Genomic DNA, 20,236 nt, shown 5'->3' on the forward strand with positions numbered 1-20,236 from the left:
GGAGGTGCATGGGTCTAGGAGCCTGAGAAGTGTAGCCCTGATCCCTGGGCTGCCTCAAGCTCCTACTTGGAGCTCCCAAGACCCTTAGGTTCATAGCACACTGTGCTGCACCTGCAGCTCCAACTCTGAGCTGCTGGCATGACCCAGGTGAGGGCAAATGAGGACAGTGTGGTGGGCAAGGCTGGAGCAGCCTGCACTGGGCACCAGGGCAGAGAGCATCAGGAAATGTCCCCTGGCCTTCTCCTTCCCAACCCAGGAAGATAGGGCACAGGGAGGTAACGGTGGGTAGAGGTACACAGACAGGAGACACTAAGTGACAAGTCTTACCTCATCTGAGAAGGCCAACTGGGACTTAAGTGAGGGAAGTAGGGCCCAAGGCAGAGACCCAAGGGACAGTGCTGGTGGCAGCTGCCTCATGGAAAAGCAGAGGAGAGGCAGCCTGGCTGACTCCCGGGGTCCAGCCACACCTCCCTCCCCAGGCTCCTTGACAGTGGAGTGATCCTGGCGCACCCCCTTGTGGTGGAAGGGAGAATGGCATTGTCCACAGCGAGGGGCCCTTCTGGTGGGAAGAGGGTACGCCAGCTTCAGTTCCCTTCAACACATCCCTCCAATTTAATCACTGCTTCAGACTCCTGGCCAGCATCTCCCAGTCATTAACCTCTGAGGCAGTAGGACTACAGGTACCCACAGAGCCATGCAGGAATGTCTCATAAAGAACAGGAGTTGGGCCAGGCGCGGTGGCTCACACCTGTAATCCCAGCACTTTGGGAGGCCAAGATGGCAGATCACCTGAGGTCGAGAGTTCGAGACCAGCCTGACCAACATGGAGAAATCCCATCTCTAGTAAAAATACAAAAAACAAAAAACAAAAAAACAAAAAAATTAGCCAGGCATGGTGGCGCATGCCTGTAATCCTAGCTACTCAGGAGGCTGAGGCAGGAGAATCACTCAAACGCAGGAGGCGGAGGTTGCGGTGAGCCAAGATCGTGCCATTGCACTCCAGCCTGGGCAACAAGAATAAAACTGTCTCAAAAAAAAAAAAAAAGAACAGGAGTTGGCCGGGCACAGTGGCTCACACCTGTAATCCCAGCACTTTGGAAGGCCAAGGCTGGAAGATGACTTGAGCCCAGAAGTTTTGAGACCAAACTGGCTAACATAATGAGACCTTGTCTCTATCAAAAATAAACAAAATCAGCTGGGCATGGTGGTGCGTGGTTTGCTTGACCCTAGGTGGTCAAGGTTACAGTGAGCCATGATGGAGCCACTGCACTCCAGCCTAGGCAACAGAGTGAGATCCTGTCTCAAAAAAAAAGAAAGAGGCCGGGCGTGGTGACTCAAGCCTGTAATCCCAGCACTTTGGGAGGCCGAGACGGGCAGATCACAAGGTCAGGAGATCGAGACCATCCTCGCTAACACGGTGAAACCCCGTCTCTACTAAAAAATACAAAAAAAAAAAACACTAGCCAGGCGAGGTGGCAGGCGCCTGTAGTCCCAGCTACACGGGAGGCTGAGGCAGGAGAATGGTGTAAACCCAGGAGGCGGAGCTTGCAGTGAACCGAGATCGGGCCACTGCACTCCAGCCTGGGCGACAGAGCGAGACTCCATCTCAAAATAAATAAATAAATAAATAAATAAATAAGAAAGAAAAAGAAAGGAAAAGAAAGAACGAAAAGAAAATAAAAAGAAAAAGAAAAAGAAAAGAAAGAAAACAGTTGGCCAGAGGTGGATATAAGCCTGGAAAGCCAAACCAGAGACCACATGGACTTGAGTCAGTCATGAGGAACTGGTCTGTTTTGCGTGAGTGAAGACAGAGCCTTCGGAAGGACAAGGCTGAAGAGGACATGGAGGGAAGCGTGGGCATCCTCAGACCTCTACACTCTTGCTCTCCCTCTCAGCCAGACCCTCCCAAGTCTCCAATTCCCTTTATCCAAGTCTCAACTCCTTTTGTCTCTACTGCCTAGTATGTGTCTAACGAAAGCAAGTGCTTAATAACTCAGAAACAGGGAAATCTATGATATGGTGCATCCCTGGCATTGTGGGAGGAGACTTGGCTTTTCCTCCCCCACACCCCAAAGCCTAGTACTCAGTCAGTGCCAATAAAGAGCTGTCATGGCTGGGCGTGGTGGCTCATGCCTGTAATCCCAGCACTTTGGGAGACTGAGGTAGGTGGATCACGAGCTCAAGAGATCGAGACCATCCTGGCCAACATGGTGAAACCCCATCTCTACTAAAAAGACAAAAATTAGCTGGGCGTGGTGGCAGGCGCCTGTAATCCAGCTACTTGGGAGGCTGAGGCAGAAGAATCGCTTGAACCCAGGAGGTGGAGGTTGCAGTGAGCCGAGATCATGCCACTGCACTCCAGCCTGGTGACAGAGTGAGACTCTGTCTCAAAAAAAAAAAAAAAAAAAAAAAAAAAAAAAAAAAAAAAGAGCTGTCACTCATCCAATCAGGCAAATATCTATTGAGCATCCACTCTGACTAGGACTGTGCTGCTGAATCCTTACAACCTATGAGTAAGTGATTTCTGTTTCATTTTACAAGTGGGCAAATACATGCTCTACATCACACAGCTGTCCAGAAAGGGAGTCATGGTCTGCCTGATGCTTGGCTCCACACAGAACTCAAGAAAGGTTCTGGCAACCTATAGGGGCCCTAGGGTCCTGACCCTGAGCAGGCGCAGATGACTTAGAGACGGTCATATCATGTCCTTGCACCTGTTCATTCTGGAAGTAGATCCTCCTAACAAGCTGCAGTGTGTCTAACCACTGAGCTCAAAGACCAAGAGCAGCTGCAGGTTGGGAAGGGGACCCTGGTGCTATAGTAGGCATCCTGACCACAGCAGGAAGAGTGAATGGGTGGCCTGACAGAAGGCCAGGGACAAAACTATTGGAGGCAGACATGGGCCCTCAGGGACAGTGGTTCTGTTACATCTCATTCCAAGTCTAACAGCCATTAATGTAGGAGAGACTCTGCTATGTTCAGTGTGTGCCACTTAAGAAAGCAGGGAGCAGCCGGGTGCGGTGGCTTAAGCCTGATATCCCAGCACTTTGGGAGGCCGAGACGGGAGGATCACGAGGTCAGGAGATCGAGACCATCCTGGCTAACACTGTGAAACCCCGTCTCTACCAAAAAATACAAAAAACTAGCCGGGCGAGGTGGCAGGCGCCTGTAGTCCCAGCTACTCGGGAGGCTGAGGCAGGAGAATGGCGTAAACCTGGGAGGCCGAGCTTGCAGTGAGCTGAGATCCGGCCACTCCACTCCAGCCTGGGCAACAGAGCGAGACTCCGTCTCAAAAAAAAAAAAAAAAAAAAAAAGAAAGAAAGCAGGGAGCCTGGGCAACATAGCGAGACCCTGTCTCCACTAAAAAATAAAAAATTAGCCAGGCATGGTGATACATGCCTGTACTCCCAGCTACTTGGGAAAGCTGAGGTAGAAGGATCACCTGAGCCTGGGAGATTGAGGCTGCAGTGGGTCATGATCGTGCCACTGCAATCCAACCTGGGTGACAGAGTGAGACCCTGTCTTAAAAAAAGAAAAGGAGCTGGGCATGGTGGCTCATGCATGTAATCTCAGTACTTTGGGAGGCCGAGGCAAGAGGATCACTTGAGCCCAGGAGTTCAAGACCAGCCTGGGAAACATGGCAAAACCCTTTTGCTACAAAAGAGACAAAAATTAGCTAAGTGTGGTGGTGCATGCCAGTAGCCCTAGATATTTGGGGGGCTGAGGTGGAAGGATTGTTTCAGCCTTGGGAGGTCAAGGCTGCGGTGAGCTGTGTTTGGACCACTGAACTCCAGCCTGAGCAACAGAGCAAGACTCAGTCTCAAAAAGAAAAAGAAAAAAGAAAAAAAAAAAAAAAGGAAAGAAGGAAAGAAAGGAAAGGAAGCAAGCAAGCAGGGAAGTGAGACTAATATATTCCAGAAGTGTATTATGCAATGTTTAAAATAAGGTGTTGAAGCATTTCCGTCTCTGCCATCAAGAAACCCTAGTCACCCAGAAAGCCTTATTTACTAAGGGCCCTGAATGGCTGACATCTGCCTATGCTGAGGGTACTTCAAAAGGCCTAGCAGGGGTTCAAGCACTGGCTCCACCTTGGAAACCAGGCCCAAGAAATCGCTGAGTAAACCCAAGAAAAAGTGTATGTTATCACCCACCAGAGCAAGTTCTGACAACACATCCTGTGGCAGGGATTTGGAAGATTTGGAAATAGCAGTTATTGGCTCCTGTGGGAACTCTTACTGACTTGACCACAAATAGCTTCCCAGATACAATCAGGCTAAAGGCCAGGCGCGGTGGCTCACACCTGTAATCCCAGCACTTCGGGAGGCCGAGGCGGGTGGATCACGAGGTCAGGAGTTCGAGACCAGCCTGACCAACATGGTGAAACCCCACCTCTACTAAAAATACAAAAATTAGCCAGGCACGGTGGCATGCGCCTGTAATCCCAGCTACTCAGAAGGCTGAGGCAGGAAGATTGCTTCAACCCGGGAGGCAGAGGTTGCAGTGAGCCGAGATTGCTCCACTGCACCCCAGCCTAGGCGACAGAGTGAGACTCCTTCTCAAAATCAATCAATCAGTCAATCAATCAATCAATAGGGCTAAAGTATATGCCAGTGCAAAATGCAACCAACAAAGCGAATACAGGAGCTGGGGTCGGGAGGAAGAGGCAAAGGACAGACAGAAAAACGGCCAGTTAAGTGGTCACCTGCTCACAGGGGCTGTACCTGGACAGGGGCCCTGCAGCTCCAGCCAGCTGACATGAGAAGAGTCCAGCTCTGGCCTGGGCCCTCAAGCACCCCCACCACACTTGGGAGTCTTCAGGTGTAAAGAGAAGTGGCTTCATGGGGTTTCCCTAAGACTCAGACCAGCCCTACAATGCTGCGAACCAAAACCTGGCTCACAAAGGTCCCAGGCTCTCCAGCACAGGCCTTAACTTCATTGGCTGCTGGGTGCGGGGACCCTTCTCTTTGCTCACCTACATGTCCTAATTTTCCTTAAATATCTTTATTGGATGTTTCAAATTACAAAATGTATTCACTCTAATACATTTAAACAATAGAAGAGTACATAAAAAGTCAACATTGAAATCATCCCCCTCCCTGCCTCTATAAATCCCTCTCCCCAGAGGTTGTCACTCATGACAACATGGCACCTATGCTTCCAAAAACATGTGTATGTCCATCTGGTAGTCTACCAAGATGGGATTATATGTAACGCTTTGCAACTTTTCACCTAACAGTATATTTCTAAATCAGCCCTTATGGAACTTCATGCTTTTGAGCACTCTCTCGTAGTATTCCATTTTAAGAACAGACCATGGTTTATTTAACCAGACCATAACCAAATCACTGGATATTCCATTGGTTCTTATAGTTCACTGTTACCAACAAGGCTGGCGTAAACACCTCTGTACATGCTATCCCATGCTAATCTACGGGATACAACCTTATAAGTTGGGTTGCAGGGTCAAACGGTATATGCATGCAGTGTTTTGACAAAGGGGTGACAATGTATACCCCTTGGAGAGTCTACACCAGGTCATCCTTCTACCAACTTTTTGGAATTAAAAAATTATATTTAGTCAAAAAGAAAACAAGAAAACAAAAAACCACCATGCCCCAGCATCATGCAGGAAGAGACATGGCAGGAATCTGGAGGGAGAGCCCGGCTGTCCCTCTCTCTGCTCCACTTGCCAAACTGGGCTCCATGCCAGGTGTCCTTGTTAGGCCACACTTGTGTCCACTTGGCCCACAGTTAAGGCTGCTCTCTAGCCTCCTGGCAGGACTTGTGGGCAGAGCTAGGCTTCCAAGGCAGGCTTGCCCTGGCTACAAGCCAACAGATGGCCTGGTGCGGGCCTAACTGCCGCCAGCCAGTGTACTGGTGACTTCCAGGTTAATATCTTTAGTGTTACTTCCCCACACAGCCACCTGCCTGCTGGACTCTCTCAGACATTTGAGATAGAACACTTCCCTCCCACCCCCCAATCTGCACCCCTAACCTTCCTACCCCTTCTCTGGTAGCCCCCATCTCAAAAAGAGCTCCAGCATCCACCCAGTCATTTATTAAGCCAATAGCCTGACTTCTAACCCCCTTCACCCCACATCTAATAAAAACTGGCCCAATCTTGTGGTTTTCATCTCCCAAGCTGATCTCTGACCCGGTCCTTCATCCCCCCCTCATTTCACTCCTACCCTAGTTAGTCCATATTCTCCTACCTGGAGAGCTGCAAGAGCGGCTAGCAAGTGTCCTGCTTCTGGCCTGTTCCTGCAAATCCATCCTCTAGAGCCTCAGAGCAAGTTTCTTTTTTGTTTATAACTGACCTGTAACAACTGCACATATTTATAGGATACATGTGATATTTTGATACACCTATACCCCGTGTAATGATCAACTCAGGGTAATTAGCATATCCATCAACTCAAACATTTATTATTTCTTTGTTTTTGAGACAGAGTCTCATTTTGTTGCCCAGACTGGAGTACTGTGGGGTGATCCTGGCTCACTGCAACCTCTGCCTCCTGGGTTCAAGCAATTCTCCTGCCTCACCCTCCCAAGTAGCTGGGGATTACAGGCATGTGCCACCACGCCCGGCTAATTTCTGTGTTCTCAGTAGATTTGGGGGTTTCACCATGTTGCCCAGGCTGGTCTCAAACTCCTGACCTCAAGCGATCTAACTGCCTCAGCCTCCTAAAGTGCTGGGATTACAGATATGAGCCACCACACGTGGCCTATTATTTCTTTGTGTTGAGAACATTCAAAATCCTCTCTTACAGCAGTTTAAAAATATATAATATTGTTAAATATAGTCACCCTATGGTATGGAATAGAACTTATTTCTCCTATCTGTGATTTTGTACATATTAATCATCCTCTCCCTCACAGCAAGTTTCTTTTTTTAAAAAAATTAATTATTATTAATTTTTTTTTTTTTTTTTTTCCAGACAGGGTCTCTCTCTGTCACCCAGGCTGGATTGCAGTGGTGTGATCACAGCTCACTGCAGCCTCAACCTCCCAGGCTCAAGTGACCTTCCCACCTCAGCCTCCCATATTATTAATTTTTAAGAGATTGGGCAGGGGGTGGGGGGGGTCTCACCATGTTGCCCAGGCTGGTCTCAAACTCCTGGGCTCAAGTGATTCTCTCACCTCAGCCTCTTAAGTGGCTGAGATTACAGGCGTCAGCCACCATGCCAGGCCCAGTGAGCTTCTAATTGTATCACACCACCAACCCTACCTCCTCCACAATTCCCCATTTCTTCACCCACTGAGGGGTTAGGTTCCCACACTGGCTCATGATAGCAAGATGCCAAACCTCCCCCCTGCCTAGCCCTAGCCTCCATTTCTGCTCTGGGGCCTCATCCTCACAGGCTGCAGCAGCAGCAAGCTGGAGGGGAGCAACGAGGGCAGCAGGCTGCCAGACACCACAAACAACCTGTGCCAGTTCATCCGCCACTGAGCTTCAGGGTCTCCTCGTGCAGCAATGACACTGCCCAGGGCAGTGGGGCCAACATGAGGGAAAAACCCTAGGCTTGTGTGGGGCCCAGGATCTCACAACTCAACATGCTCATTCCCTTCCTTCCACAGAGTAAATGCTCCTTCCATTATTGCCTTCTGCACACCCTTCTCCCAATGCCCTCCCCCAGCCCCCAACTCCCCTCTCTCACTTGTACTCACTAGATTGCCAGTACCATGTCATCTCTTCCTTTGGATCACATTTGACTCAGAGGAATTTAGGACTGAGCTAAGCTCATCTTGCTGTCCAAGTTGTGGTCATCTAATTTCACCAATTCAATAGAGTTTCCTTTGACAAACAAAATGAAACGTATAAACTATTTCCAGGCAAGACCATACACAGAAACTCCTAAACAAGACATTTCCTACACATTAACCTTAACAAGAATCTCTCTCTTTTTAAATTTTTACCATAACTCTCATCCTTCCTGAGCAATATGTCCTTCTAAGATACCCACAGCCTTCCAGGAACCAGCCCAATGCATCTATCCAGACCTCACTGCTGCAAACCCTCGACACACTCTACTTTCTCCTTCCACCTCCCAAGGCTGCTCTCATGCACGAGGCAGTTTCGTGTTTCTGAGATTACTGCCATTCCTTCTCCCTATGCTCTTCCCACCTCTTGGCCTGGCTAATTTGGGGCTAGGGGGTGCGGGCGGCAACAGCTTTACTGAAATATAATTCATTTGCCATACAATTTGCCAACTTAAAGTGTACAATTCATGGTTTTTAGTATACTCGCAGAATTGTGCAACGGCCCCCACAATCAGTTTCAGGACTTTTTTTTTTTTTTTTTTTTTAGATGGAGTCTCACTCTGTCGCTCAGGCTGTAGTGCAGTGGTACAATCTCAGCTCATTGCAACCTCCGCCTCCCGGGTTCAAGCGATTTTCCTGCCTCAGCCTCCCAAGTAGCTGGGATTACAGGTACCTGCGACTATGCCCAGCTAATTTTTTGTGGTTTTGTTTGTTTGTCTGAGACGGAGTCTCGCTCTGTCTTCCAGGCTGTAGTGCAGTGGTGCAATCTGGGCTCACTGCAAGCTCCACCTCCCGGGTTCACACCATTCTCCTGCCTCAGTCTCCCGAGTAGCTGGGACTACAGGCGCCCACCACCATGCCTGGCTAATTTTTTGTATTTTTAGTAGAGACAGGGTTTCACTGCATTAGCCAGGATGGTCTCCATCTCCTGACCTCGTGATCTGCCCACCTCGGTCTCCCAAAGTGCTGGGATTACAGGCATGAGCCACCACACCCAGGCAATTTTTTGTATTTTTAGTAGAGATGGGAGTCTCACCATGTTGGCCAGGCTAGTATCGAACTCCTGACCTCATGATCCCCCGGACTCGGCCTTCCAAAGTGCTGTGATTATAGGCATGCGCCACCACACCTGGCCAGTTTTAGGACATTTTTATCACCCCAAAAAGAAAGCCCATACCCATTAACTGTCACCCACCACATAATACATCCCCTCCCTAAAATACCCTACACCTACTGTGCACTCAATGCCATTTTGATGGTCACCCAGTTTGCCTATTAGACAGGCACACCTGCCCTAAGCAAGACCTGTGTGACATATTTGTATTAGCCACTCAAGGCCCACCATGGCACCTGTCTCCTAGGAGTGATGGCAGAGAATGACCACAGGGGAAATGCGGGCCTCTCCAACTGTTCACTTGGTCCCAGGCCCTGTGCTTACACTTCACAAGCATCTCAGAGACCCTAGTATTATTCCCATTTTACAGCTGAGGACAAATGACTTGCCCAAGGTCACAAAGCCAATTAAGTGGCTGCACTGGGATCAGTTCATCAGTAAGGTCTTCTCTAACTATCTAGACATTGTCTCTGCCCATCCACTGCTGTCACCTTCTAGCCTCACCTTCTGCTGTTCTCATTAAGGTCTCCTATGACCTCTGAACGGCAAAACCAAATGGAAGGCTGACTTTATCAATCTCTTGGCCACATTTGGCACTCACTACCTCATTTATTTTCAGGCTCTCCTTTGGGGCTACTCACATTTCAGGGAATGCCTTTGGCCTTTTTGGCAGGACCATCATCTTCCCCCAAGTCCTTTGATCAACTGAAGTGCCTCCTGGGGGAGGGTCCCATCTTCAGCCTCCACTCTTCTGATTCCATGGTTATCTCTTGGGGACCATGGACACACTGCTACCTCAATTTCCAAAGTTCAGAACTGTCACACCTGAGCACCAAAAATAACCTTCGTATCTCTACTCAGATGGCTCACAGATCCCTCAATTTCATCTTCTCACTCCTCCAACCTGTTCCTTCTCCTACATGTCACCGTCATTTCATTTTGCCACCTACACAGTTGCCTAAGCCAGAGATGAGGACATCGACTTTGACTTATTCTTCCCCCAGCCTTCTTACCCAACCCTCAAGTCCTATCAATTCCCCTTCCTTAAATTCTCCTACAATACTCCCAGCCAATGCTTGAGGTCAGGCTCACCCCCAGCCTGAATTACTATAAGAACCTGCAAACTGTTCTTTCCGCCTCCAGGGTGGCCTCTGCCTTCAAATTGCAGGTATCCTCTGAAGTACAAGTCTAATAGTTTTACCATCCCATCCCCTGCACTCAGGACAGAGTCCTTTCTATGGTTTTTACGATCCTTCAAGAGCTAATCTCTCCTTAACTTTCCAGTCACACTCCTAACCACCCCACAATCAGTCTGTGCTAAACGACTTGCCACACCATCAACATTTGCATCTGCAGTTTCATGTGACATTGTGACTGGCGATTGGCCAAGCCCAGCCTGGAGTCTCTCTTCTTCTTGCATAAAATTGTCTCTTGTGAAATAATGTTGAAAGGCACAAAGAGATGTAATGGACAGAAGACAAATGAATCAGGGTAGAGAGGGATAAAAGTGTTCTGGACAACAGCCAGCACATCACATACAGGCGCTTCAACCATGGCCTCCAAGGATCTAACTCTCTGGCTGAGAAGAACAATCTTCAGGACCATTAGCTCACATGGAAGTTGAGAAGGACACAGGACTCCTCTTGAGTGTTAATTATATTTCTTTACAACAGGAGGGAGATGTCCTGACTGGCCCAAGTATCAGGTAGAGCTCCCATTCCAAATTAGGAAACTGGCATTCTGGTACTCATCAGCTGAAGCACTGCTACATAATCCAGCAAGCCATTTGCTTCTCTGTAATTTCCAAGTTTCTGAGTAAGAGAAGAGCTAAACTATCCATGGAAAAAACCAAGAATGACGTCCAATACAGTATCAATGAGAACCCCACATGACTCGGATTATGGTCTCTAAATATAACTTTTTAATAAAAAGAACCAAGTCTCCTAAGAGGAATGAAGACTCTAGGTCTGGGTCAAGAAATGTTCAAGGTAAGATTAGAACATATGGGCATCTCAGGCCAGACGGAGTGGCTCACACCTATAATCCCAGCACTTTGGGAGGCCAAGGTGGGTGGATCACCTGAGGTCAGGAGTTCAAGACCAGCCTGGCTAACATGGTGCAATCCTATCTCTACTAAAAATTAGCCAGGCGTGGTAGTGTAGGTCTGTAGTCCCAGCTACTCAGGGGGCTGAGGCAGGAAAACCACTTGAATCCAGGTTGCAGTGAGCTGAGAATGTGCCACTGCACTCCAGCCTGGGTAAGAAAACAAGATTCCATTCCAAAAAAAAAAAAGAAAAAAAAAACCAAAAAACAGATATCTCAGATAGTAAGGAAACTTTCAATGGCTACAGGGTTACATAAAAAAGACTTGGCAGTCAACTGAAAAAGCTTCCACTGACCAAGAGACAATTTAAGCATCAATAAGATTAATCAACTGAAACATAATAAATACATTAAAATCCATTAGTGTGTTATAATACTAAACAAATCTCTTGGTTGGTTTAGTCACAAAACCTCATTAGTCATTTTTGGAGGATGTTGGTGAAACAACTCATTATTTTGAAACCTGGTAACTACTGGAAAGAATCAAGCATTTATCGTAAACTCTCCTATACAGACTGTATCTCAGGATAACTAAGTAGTTGATTACTGGAAGTTTACAGGCATAGAAGTAGTCAAGCTGGCAACTACAGAAGGAAACAGAATTAGAATAGCACTGTTTTGCAACCCCCAATGAAATGATGGCTCCGGTCAATAAATGTCAATTATTCCTTACACCATAAAAAGAGAAACTAGGTATTATGTGCCTCCCAATAGAAGTACAAACATTGGCTGGTTGCAGTGGCTCACGTCTGTAATCCTGACACTCTGGGAGGCTGGGTGGATCACCTGAGGTCAGGAGTTCCAGACCAGCCTGGCCAACATGGCGAAACCCCATCTCTAAAAGAAGTACAAAAAAACTAGCCAGGTGGCGGGTGCCTGTAATCCCAGCTACTTGGCAGGCTGAGGCAGGAGAATTACTTGAACCTGGGAGGCAGAGGTGGCAGTGAGCTGAGATCGCGCCATTGCATTCCAGCCTGGGTGACAGAGTGAGACTCTGTCTCAAAAAAAAAAAAAAAAGTACAAACACCACCTATTAAGTATTCACACACCAAAAAAGAAGTACAAATATCACCTATTAAGTACTCACAAAAAAAAAAAAAAAAAAAAAGAATTGAACCAAAATCTGAGCAAGCCTCTAGATCTACTACTAATTGGGACAGAGGAACAAGTTCAACTAAATATCAGAGATGGGATCAGTAAAATCGAGATGGATGGAAAATCTATAAATCAAGTAATCTAACTTCAATCTATATATTAAAATACTTGAGAGAGTATCAACTGAAATGTAGGGATCACATCTGGATCCCAACTGAAACAAATAAATCATATTTTAAAAATTTGAGACAATCAGGGAAATTTGAACACTAAATGGATGTCTGATTACATTAACAAATTACTGTTTTTAAGGAAGGAGGAATAATATCTTTTTTTTAAATACTCATGACTTTTTTCAGAGATGCTGAAATATTTACAACTGAAATGGTATGCTATCTGGGACTTACTTCTGAATAATTTGGGAGTGGGGGTATAAATGGAGCTAGTATTGAAACAAGACAGATAATTATTCTATCAATAAGAATTTATTATTGTTGTAGTTAGATGATTATTACTTAGGGGCTTATATTATTGCTTCTTATTTGCATATGTTTGACAGTATCCATAATAAACAGTTTTAAAGAGAAATGAAGAAGGTGAAATTCTGGAGGGTACAGGTACAAACAATACTGAAAACAAGAGCTACCATTTACCTAGTGCTTACTCTATCCTTGGTGCTGGGCTAAGTGTTTTACACATTGTAGCTTCTTGACATTTCACAACCTGTATGAGATAGGTGCTGTTAACATACCAGTTGAAAAACCCAAGGTCCAGAAGTGTTAAATAGGTTGTCTAAAGTAGTCCAGTAATTGGCAGGATTGTGATTCAAACCCAAGTTTGCCTAACTCCAAAGTCCACCACACTTCGTGCATCAAGTGCTGGAGGGATGGCTTGCATGAGGGATATGAAGGATAGAAATGTGTGTGAATGGGCCGGGCGTGGTGGTTCACGCCTGTAATCTCAGCACTTTGGGAGGCTGAGTGGGTGGATCATGAGGTCAGGAGATTGAGACCATCTTGGCTAACACGGTGAAACCCCATCTCTGCTAAAAAAATACAAAAAATTAGCCGGGCGTGGTGGCAGGCGCCTATAGTCCCAGCTACTCGGGAGGCTGAGGCAGGAGAATGGCGTGAATCCGAGAGGCGGAGCTTGCAGTGAGCGGAGATCGCGCCACTGCACTCCAGCCTGGGCAACAGAGCAAGACTCCGTCTCAAAAAAAAAAAAAAAAAAAAAACCCAAAAGAAATGTGTGTGAATGGCCAAGCGTGGTGGCTCACACCTGCAATCCCAGTACTTTGGGAGACCAAGGTGGGTGGATCACTTCAGGTCAGGAGTTCGAGACCAGCCTTGCCAATATGGCAAAATCCTCTACTAAAAACACAAAAATTAGCCGGGCATGGTGGCACATGCCTGTAATCCCAGCTACTCGTGAGGCTGAGGCATGAGAACGGCTTGAACTGGTGAGGTGGTGATTGCCGTGAGCAGAGATCGCGCCACTGCACTCCAGCCTGGGTGACAGGGCTAGACTCTGTCTCAAAAAAAAAAAAGAAAAGAAAAGAAAAGAAAAGAAAAGAAAAGAAAGAAATGTGTGTGAAAGAGCAAAGGATCCCTGAATGCCACACTAAAGATATGGATGGTGGGCTGGGCACAGTGGCTCACGCTTTTAATCCCAGCACTCTGGGAGACTGAGGCGGGCAGATCATGAAGTCAGGAGAGCGAGACCATCCTGGCTAACACAGTGAAATCCTGTCTCTACTAAAAATACAAAAAATTAGCCAGGAGTGGTGGCGGGCACCTGTAGTCCTAGCTACTCAGGAGGCTGAGGCAGAAGAATGGCATGAACCTGGGAGGCGGAGCTTGCAGTGAGCCGAGACTGCGACACTGCACTCTACCTTGGGTGACAGAGCGAGACTCCGTCTCAAAAAAAAAAAAAAAAAAAAAAAAAGATATGGATGGTTTTCTACAAGAGGTGAGGCAGGGGGTGGGCGGTGGGTGCCTATGTTGAGCAGTGTTACAGGAAAAGTGTGTAGAAAGAATGGCCTAACAGGTTTATGGGGGATGATAGAGGGTCCCCTGGGAAGATGGTAAAAACCCTGTGCCCCCAGAAGCTCTGTTACAGGAGAGTGGACAGCAGCAGGAGTGAGGAAAGTCAAGAAGAGAAACAACCAACTGAATGTCTATTGATGATCAACGATGTTCACCTTAGATTTAGGCAAATAAAGACCTTCAACAAGTCCCAGGAAGTCCACAAAACTCATATTAAGCTCCAACTGTGTGCTAGGCCTTGTCCCAGGCAGCCTACCTCTATTTCTCCCCTTTTTCCCACAGTAAGGTCAATCGGTTGCTGGCAGAGGCCTACAACCCAGCATCCTAAAGTGCTCTCCTTCCCCACCTCTACTCACATAAGTAAGGTAAACAACTTTTCTTGCATATGTACATTAACATCATAAAACCTACAATTATTATTATTATTATTTTTTTTTTTGAGACGGAGTCTCACTCTGTTGCCCAGGCTGGAGTGCAGTGGAGCAATCTTGGCTCACCTCAAGCTCTGCTTCCCGGGTTCACGCCATTCTCCTGCCTCAGCCTCCTAAGTAGCTGGGACTACAGGCGCCCGCCACCACGCCCAGCTCATTTTTTTTTTTTTTTTTTTTTTTAGTAGAGACGGGGTTTCACCATGTTAGTCAGGATGGTCTTGATCTCCTGACCTCGTGATCCACAGATGGTCTCAATCTCCTGACCTCGTGATCCGCCCGCCTCGGCCTCCCAAAGTACTAGGATTACAGGCGTGAGCCACCGCGCTCAGCTGTATATCTACAATTATTGTCGATTTTTTTTTTCAGATGGGGTCTTGCTCTGTTGCCCAGGCTGGAGTGCAGTGGTGCAGTCTTGGCTCACTGCAACCTCCGCCTCCCGGGTTCAAGCAATTCGAGTAGCTAGGATTACAGGCGCCTGCCACCACGCCCAGCTAATTTTTTGTATCTTGAGTACAGACAGGGTTTCACCCTTTTGGTCAGGCTGGTCTCGAACTCCTGCCCTCATGATCCACCCGCCTTGGCCTCCCAAAATGCTGGGATTACAGGCGTAAGCCATCGCGCCCGGCCTGTACTGCAGATTTACATTAAAATCATAACACCTACAATTACTGTATTTTAACGGTAAGTTTTCTATTTTAAAGGTATTTATTTTCACTTTACTGGTCTAGTTTGCAAGGTAAACAATAAACTATTTTTTTCTTTGAGCTCACTTTTAACCTCAAGAAGTTTCTGATGAGAAAATGTTCTCCAGTGGGTGAATCATCAGGCCATCCTCCCCCTACGCAGCTACCAATCACGAGGCTACCAGTACCTCTGCTCGAGTACCACTTGAGGATCAGGGATCCCCTCACATCCCGGCCACCCTTCCCTTCCCTACCACCTGGAGCGGGAGTGGTTGGCAAAGACTGGAATTAGGGGCATCTCTAACTCAGTACATCTGTTGGAGCTGTGCCTCAGAATACAACGCCACTCTGGAGCTGTGTGCTGAGAAGAAAGGGGAACTGGGTTTCTCATCACTCTTGTGCTCAGAAACCCTGTCCCAACAGGCATCCCCCTCGCTGAGGGGGTGGGATTAATTGGCCAAATACTTGTATATGAACTTCCAGATCTGCAAGGGCCACCCTTGTTCTTTCAAACATTGCCTTCGGGAGATACTGCCCAGCCAGCGGTTCAGAGTTGGGAGAAAACCCTCGCTAAACTGGCTCAGCAATTCCCCAGGAAGGCTCACCCCGCAGGACAACGCGAAGACACAATGATCCCAAAGACCTTAGTGTCTTGGTGGGGGGGAGGGGGAAGAAGTGGGGGGCTTTTCCGCTTAGCTTTCCTAAGCGTTGCCACGGGACAGCTCTCGGGCTACGTCAGGGTAAAGAGGCCTATATGGCCACACCTCGCACCGACCAGCTACCCCCGAAAGACCTTCTCCTTCCAAACTGCAGGGTGAGCACAGCGAGAGAAAAGGTGGCATAAGCAGAGGCGAACAACTGCGGTTCTTAAAGCCTTGTTTGCGTTTGGGCCCGCGCCGAGTCACAGCTAGAGGTAGATCCCGCTCCCGCGCGTCCGCTATCAGCCCCGGGATTCCCAGAGAGGCCTCTCAGGCCCTTCAAGACCCCCCGCTTCCGGTTTCCCGGCCCACACCTCTGAACCCTCAGGCCCTGGCCAGCCTCTATCCCCGCCTTTCGCGGCCCCGGCTCACCCTCGAGCGTCTCGCACTGCACCAGGTTGAGGTAGTCGGCCTGGCTGAGCACCCCGGCCTTCAGGCCGCGCACCAGTCCCTCCAAGTAGCCATTGTCCACGTTAAAGTAAAGCTCCGGGAAGAACGACATGGCTGCTGCGGGAGCGGCGGGACCAGAGAACCTGGACCGGCAGGCACGAATCGCGACTCCCAAATCAGCTGACGCGGCGTCTTCAGTGGGCTGTCAAGCGCGTCAGGTGACGCGCAAGCGCCTCACGTGACCACAAGGGGGCGTGGCTCTGAGCAGCTCCCGGCTTCCGGGTGGCTGCGCGGAAGCGCGGCGCAGGCGTGGGCTGGGGACGGTCCTATGGCGCCTGCGCACTAAGAAGAGGACTTTTGGGGCCGGCCGCGTGGTGGCGCCCGCGGCCGCAGGGATTTGACTGGACCCTCTACCTTTCCCGGTTTTGCTGCACTTGGCGCTGCAGGGGCGGGCGGGGCAAAGAAAGGAGCCAGCCTTTCTCAAGCTTGCAAAGTTTTCAAACTGCTGGGCTAGCCTCCTCTCCAGAGGGAAACTGAGGTCCGATAGAGGCAGGAGAATAGGGTCTAGAGGCGGAGAACTTGAGGCCAATACGTGCTGAATTCTGAAACTGAATCAAGGGAAAACACCAAGGTCTGGGGGCAGGGAACGTGAGGCCAACTAAGGCGAACTTCCTAAAGCTAAACCAAAAAGAAAAGCCCCATCTCCCCATGTCCGAGTAACAAAGGATCAAAAGCCACTGTCCCCACAAACCTTCCCCATCCACCAAGTCTCATTTGAAAGGGAGAGTGCCTTGGATTGGCTGCGGGCCAAGCATGGGCCATCCCTTCATCTGCATAGGGCGCCAATTCTCCTCAGCTTTATTTGTGCCTAGTGTTCCACTATTGGAACGCTAAGCATATGGGAGTTATTTATATCCTACTGCTCAAGGTAATCGCCAAGGTCTAATTGCAAAAATGCAAAAGATTGCAACCTCAGGCATAAATGGGTTAATTAGCCATGGACCAAACCCTTCATCCAGATAAGGGGTAACGGACAGGGACCGCAAAAGGAGTACTTAAAACCCAGAAAACGTTGTAACTGGGCCCCTTGAGCCTCTTGCTCAGGCCCACTCCCACCCTGCGGGAGTGCTTTCTCGCTTTAACAAATCCCTGTTTTCTGCTTCCTTCCTGTGTGTCATTCCTTTGTTACTTTCTGGGTTTTGTTCAATTCTTTGTTCAAAACGCTAAGGACCTGAACAACGCACACTCCCCGCCTTCCCTCTGGTAACAGGATGAGGGGCAGGCATTGTGTGGAAGTAGCAGCAAGCAAGCCCTGGAGCCTAAGGCTTATTCATTAGCCAGGAGTGATAGCCCCTGTGCCATGCTGCGTCCTGCTTTCCAAACCACACTTGCTGTACAAGATTTTTGAAAGCTGGAGTGCGGTTCTTCTCTACTTTTCCCAGGGGCGCCAGGACCCCTAAAAGCGCCTGTGTATGTGCCTCCTATGTTGGGGTAGCCCGGGCCCTGGAATAAGAGTATGTGTGGTTTCTTGGCTTGGCGACACTCCCACCCCCTCCATGAACCCTCCCTCTTTTGACGGCCACGTTTGAAATAATCACAGCCTTGGGGTTGGTCCCATCCTTTATTCGCATTTGCTTGCCCCTACGCTAGCCCTGACCCTGACGTTGGCCAGCTAGGTGCGGCTGCAGGGGTTCATGGCAGTACCCAGCTTGCGGCAGTAGCAGAAGGCGTTGAAGAAGCGGCAGTAGCATGTGGCACAGGGGTCACAGCAAGGCACCTGCTGTCCCAGGCAGGACTCATGCAGCCTTACGCAGCGACGTGAGGAGCGGGGCTCGCGGTCCTGCGAGTCTAGTACCTGTGGGTGTGGGGAACCAGGAATGTGGGCACAGGCCTCTAACTACAGGTCCAGGGACCTTACCTGTCGCAACCTGTGCAGGATGGCAATGGAGCATGGGGAGAGGTGGAGCTGGGGAGAGGAGCTAATACCCAATGCCCCCTCCCAAGGGCCACCACCTTACCCTTTTCCCCGAGCAGTTACCTCTGCCAAGGCCTGAGCCTCCTGCAACAGATCCTCTTCTGCCAGTTCTGCAGTTGTCTTCTTCAGTGGGGCCCGCAGGCCCAGGCCTGGGGCAGAGGATGTGAGGGCAGGAACCCCCCCAAGCACAAAGCACCCACCTCCCATGGGAGGGTTTGGGAAGGGAGAAAGAGGGTTTATGCCAGGGGAGACAATTTGTGGCCAGAGGGTATTCAGGCCCCGCCCAGTCCCACCCTTGCTCACACTGACCTGGGAGCTCTGGGAACAGGGCCTGGTCAGGCCTTCTGATGCCCTCCAGGGGGGCCAACCCCATCTGGGCTCCTTGCGTGGCAGGCAGTGCCAGCAACAGGGCACAGCTCAGCAGTGCTGCAGTCAGCATGGCCTGGCTCAGCAGGAAGACGCACCACTTAGTCCCTCCTAATCCTTGGAGTCCCCTCTAGATGCCCAGATAGAGACCCCACAGAGAGGAGGAGTCCCTGCCCAACCTGAGAACTCACCTCTGCCTCCGGGATTCTTGCCTAGAGAGTTCCTGGCCACCCCGTGCCCTCGGCTTATATGGCAGGGCCTAATAAAGGGCCACACGTGACTGATCCCTGCAGCCAGGCTGTGAAGGGCCCTTCCTGGAGGGTGGGGGCACAGTTCAGACCCTCACTCCCTGAACCTGAGCCTTTTGTTCTATAAGAGGGGTGCCTATCTCCAATTTGGGGTGAGGTTTCCAGGAGCCAATTACAATTTGGGAGCCAGAGAGGGTGCCCAGGGTCCCCAAATGTCCATGGGACAGGGACCTAGGAGCCGAGCAAGGCCGGAGCCATTAGCAGTAACAAGGCAGGCGGCCCTGAAAGCTTAATTTAATTTGTGGCCCCAGAGATGCTTACTCAACTCCTATGTGGCATGTTGTTTCCTGTGCTTCTAAGAATTCAGATCAAGGACATTGGAGAGGGTGATGGGCCAATGGCCACTGTTGGGCAGGGGTAGGTGAGAACTAGACCCTGGGTTTCTTTGGAGGGAATGGGGAGGGAAAAACCCACCTAACCAATCCCAGGCCCTCCTGACTGCATTTCTGGTCCTCCCCTCCCTTTCTCCCTCTAGGTCTTTCCAAGACCCCCACTCCTGCTCCTGTCCCCAAACCCCTTTCCGCCTGGGGTTCCTGGAAGCCAAGGAAACAGAACGAACTGTTCCCTGGGTGGGCGAGCCACTGCAGAGTACAAAGCTTTCAGGCCGCCTACCTCATTAGCGTTAATGGCTGCTCCCTTCCGCCCTGCGTTGTCAGTACTATCTATGCCTGGTCTCATCAGCACAAGGCTGGGGTAAGGACTGCCCTTTTGTGGAGATGGCAGGACATACAGGACCCCACTGCCCCTGGCTTCCCTCACCCCACTGCAGGGCTGTTTATCACACACGTGTCCATCGGGGAAAGGAATGCAGGCTGAATCAGCTTTGAGAGGATCACAAGGCCCCAGTGCACAAACTGGGTTGGCACAAAGCAATGGAAAAAAGATGAAGGGAGCCAGGTATGGTGGCTCACACCCCTAATTCCAGCATTTTGAGAGGTCAAGATGGGAGGATCACAAGGTCAGGGGTTTAAGAGCAGCCTGGGTATCATAGCGAGACCCCATTGCTACAAAAAATTAAAAAATAGCTGGGTATAGTGGTACATGCCTGTAGTAGAGGCTGAGGTGGGAGGATGACTTGAGCACAGGGGTTCAAGGTTGCAGTTAGCTATGATTGCATCACCGCGCTCCAGCCTGAGCGACAGAGCAAGATCCTGTCTCAAAAAGAAAAGAAGATAAAGGGTGGCCAGGCATGGTGGCTCACGTCTGTAATCCCAGCACTTTGGGAGGCCAAGGTGGGTGGGTCACTGGAGGTCAAGAGGTCAAGACC

General features: G+C 49.4%; 2 protein-coding genes across 4 annotated transcripts in view; both read right to left on the reverse strand.

Moving 5' to 3' along the window:
- The window catches only part of LOC105491422 (ATPase H+ transporting V0 subunit d1), a 43,997-nt gene extending 27,475 nt beyond the window's left edge, over positions 1–16,522 (reverse strand). Inside the window, exon 1 of the mRNA XM_011757826.2 lies at positions 16,303–16,522. Coding sequence (XP_011756128.1) covers positions 16,303–16,432 — 130 coding nt within the window. The 5' untranslated portion in view covers positions 16,433–16,522. The remainder of the gene's footprint in view (positions 1–16,302) is intronic.
- A 1,400-nt stretch (positions 16,523–17,922) lies between these two features.
- Positions 17,923–19,718, reverse strand: AGR (agouti related neuropeptide). Of its 3 annotated transcripts, none has more exons than XM_011757825.2 (5): positions 19,582–19,667; positions 18,853–18,920; positions 18,605–18,737; positions 18,359–18,444; positions 17,923–18,175 (listed from the first exon to the last, which is right to left on the reverse strand). In XM_011757825.2, the coding sequence occupies exons 3-5, from the start codon at positions 18,732–18,734 to the stop codon at positions 17,993–17,995; spliced, it is 399 nt and encodes a 132-aa protein (XP_011756127.1). In that variant the 5' UTR covers positions 18,735–18,737; positions 18,853–18,920; positions 19,582–19,667; the 3' UTR covers positions 17,923–17,992. The 3 variants fall into 3 exon arrangements, with proteins under 3 accessions (XP_011756127.1, XP_011756126.1, XP_011756125.1); XM_011757824.2 differs by having other exon boundaries at positions 18,853–18,975; XM_011757823.3 differs by lacking the exon at positions 18,853–18,920 and having other exon boundaries at positions 19,582–19,718.
- Positions 19,719–20,236: the final 518 nt, after the last annotated feature.

This window comes from Macaca nemestrina, chromosome 18 (assembly GCF_043159975.1).
Source record: "Macaca nemestrina isolate mMacNem1 chromosome 18, mMacNem.hap1, whole genome shotgun sequence".
Taxonomy (NCBI): domain Eukaryota; kingdom Metazoa; phylum Chordata; class Mammalia; order Primates; family Cercopithecidae; genus Macaca; species Macaca nemestrina.

Coding starts and splice junctions, on each gene's coding strand:
- AGR (XM_011757823.3), bottom strand. CDS start 19,647: ATGAGACCAGGCATAGATAGTACTGACAACGCAGGGCGGAAGGGAGCA. Junction 18,738..19,581: donor CAGCCATTAACGCTAATGAG/GTAGGCGGCCTG, acceptor CTGCTGAGCCAG/GCCATGCTGACTGCAGCACT. Junction 18,176..18,358: donor AGGCTCAGGCCTTGGCAGAG/GTAACTGCTCGG, acceptor CCACACCCACAG/GTACTAGACTCGCAGGACCG.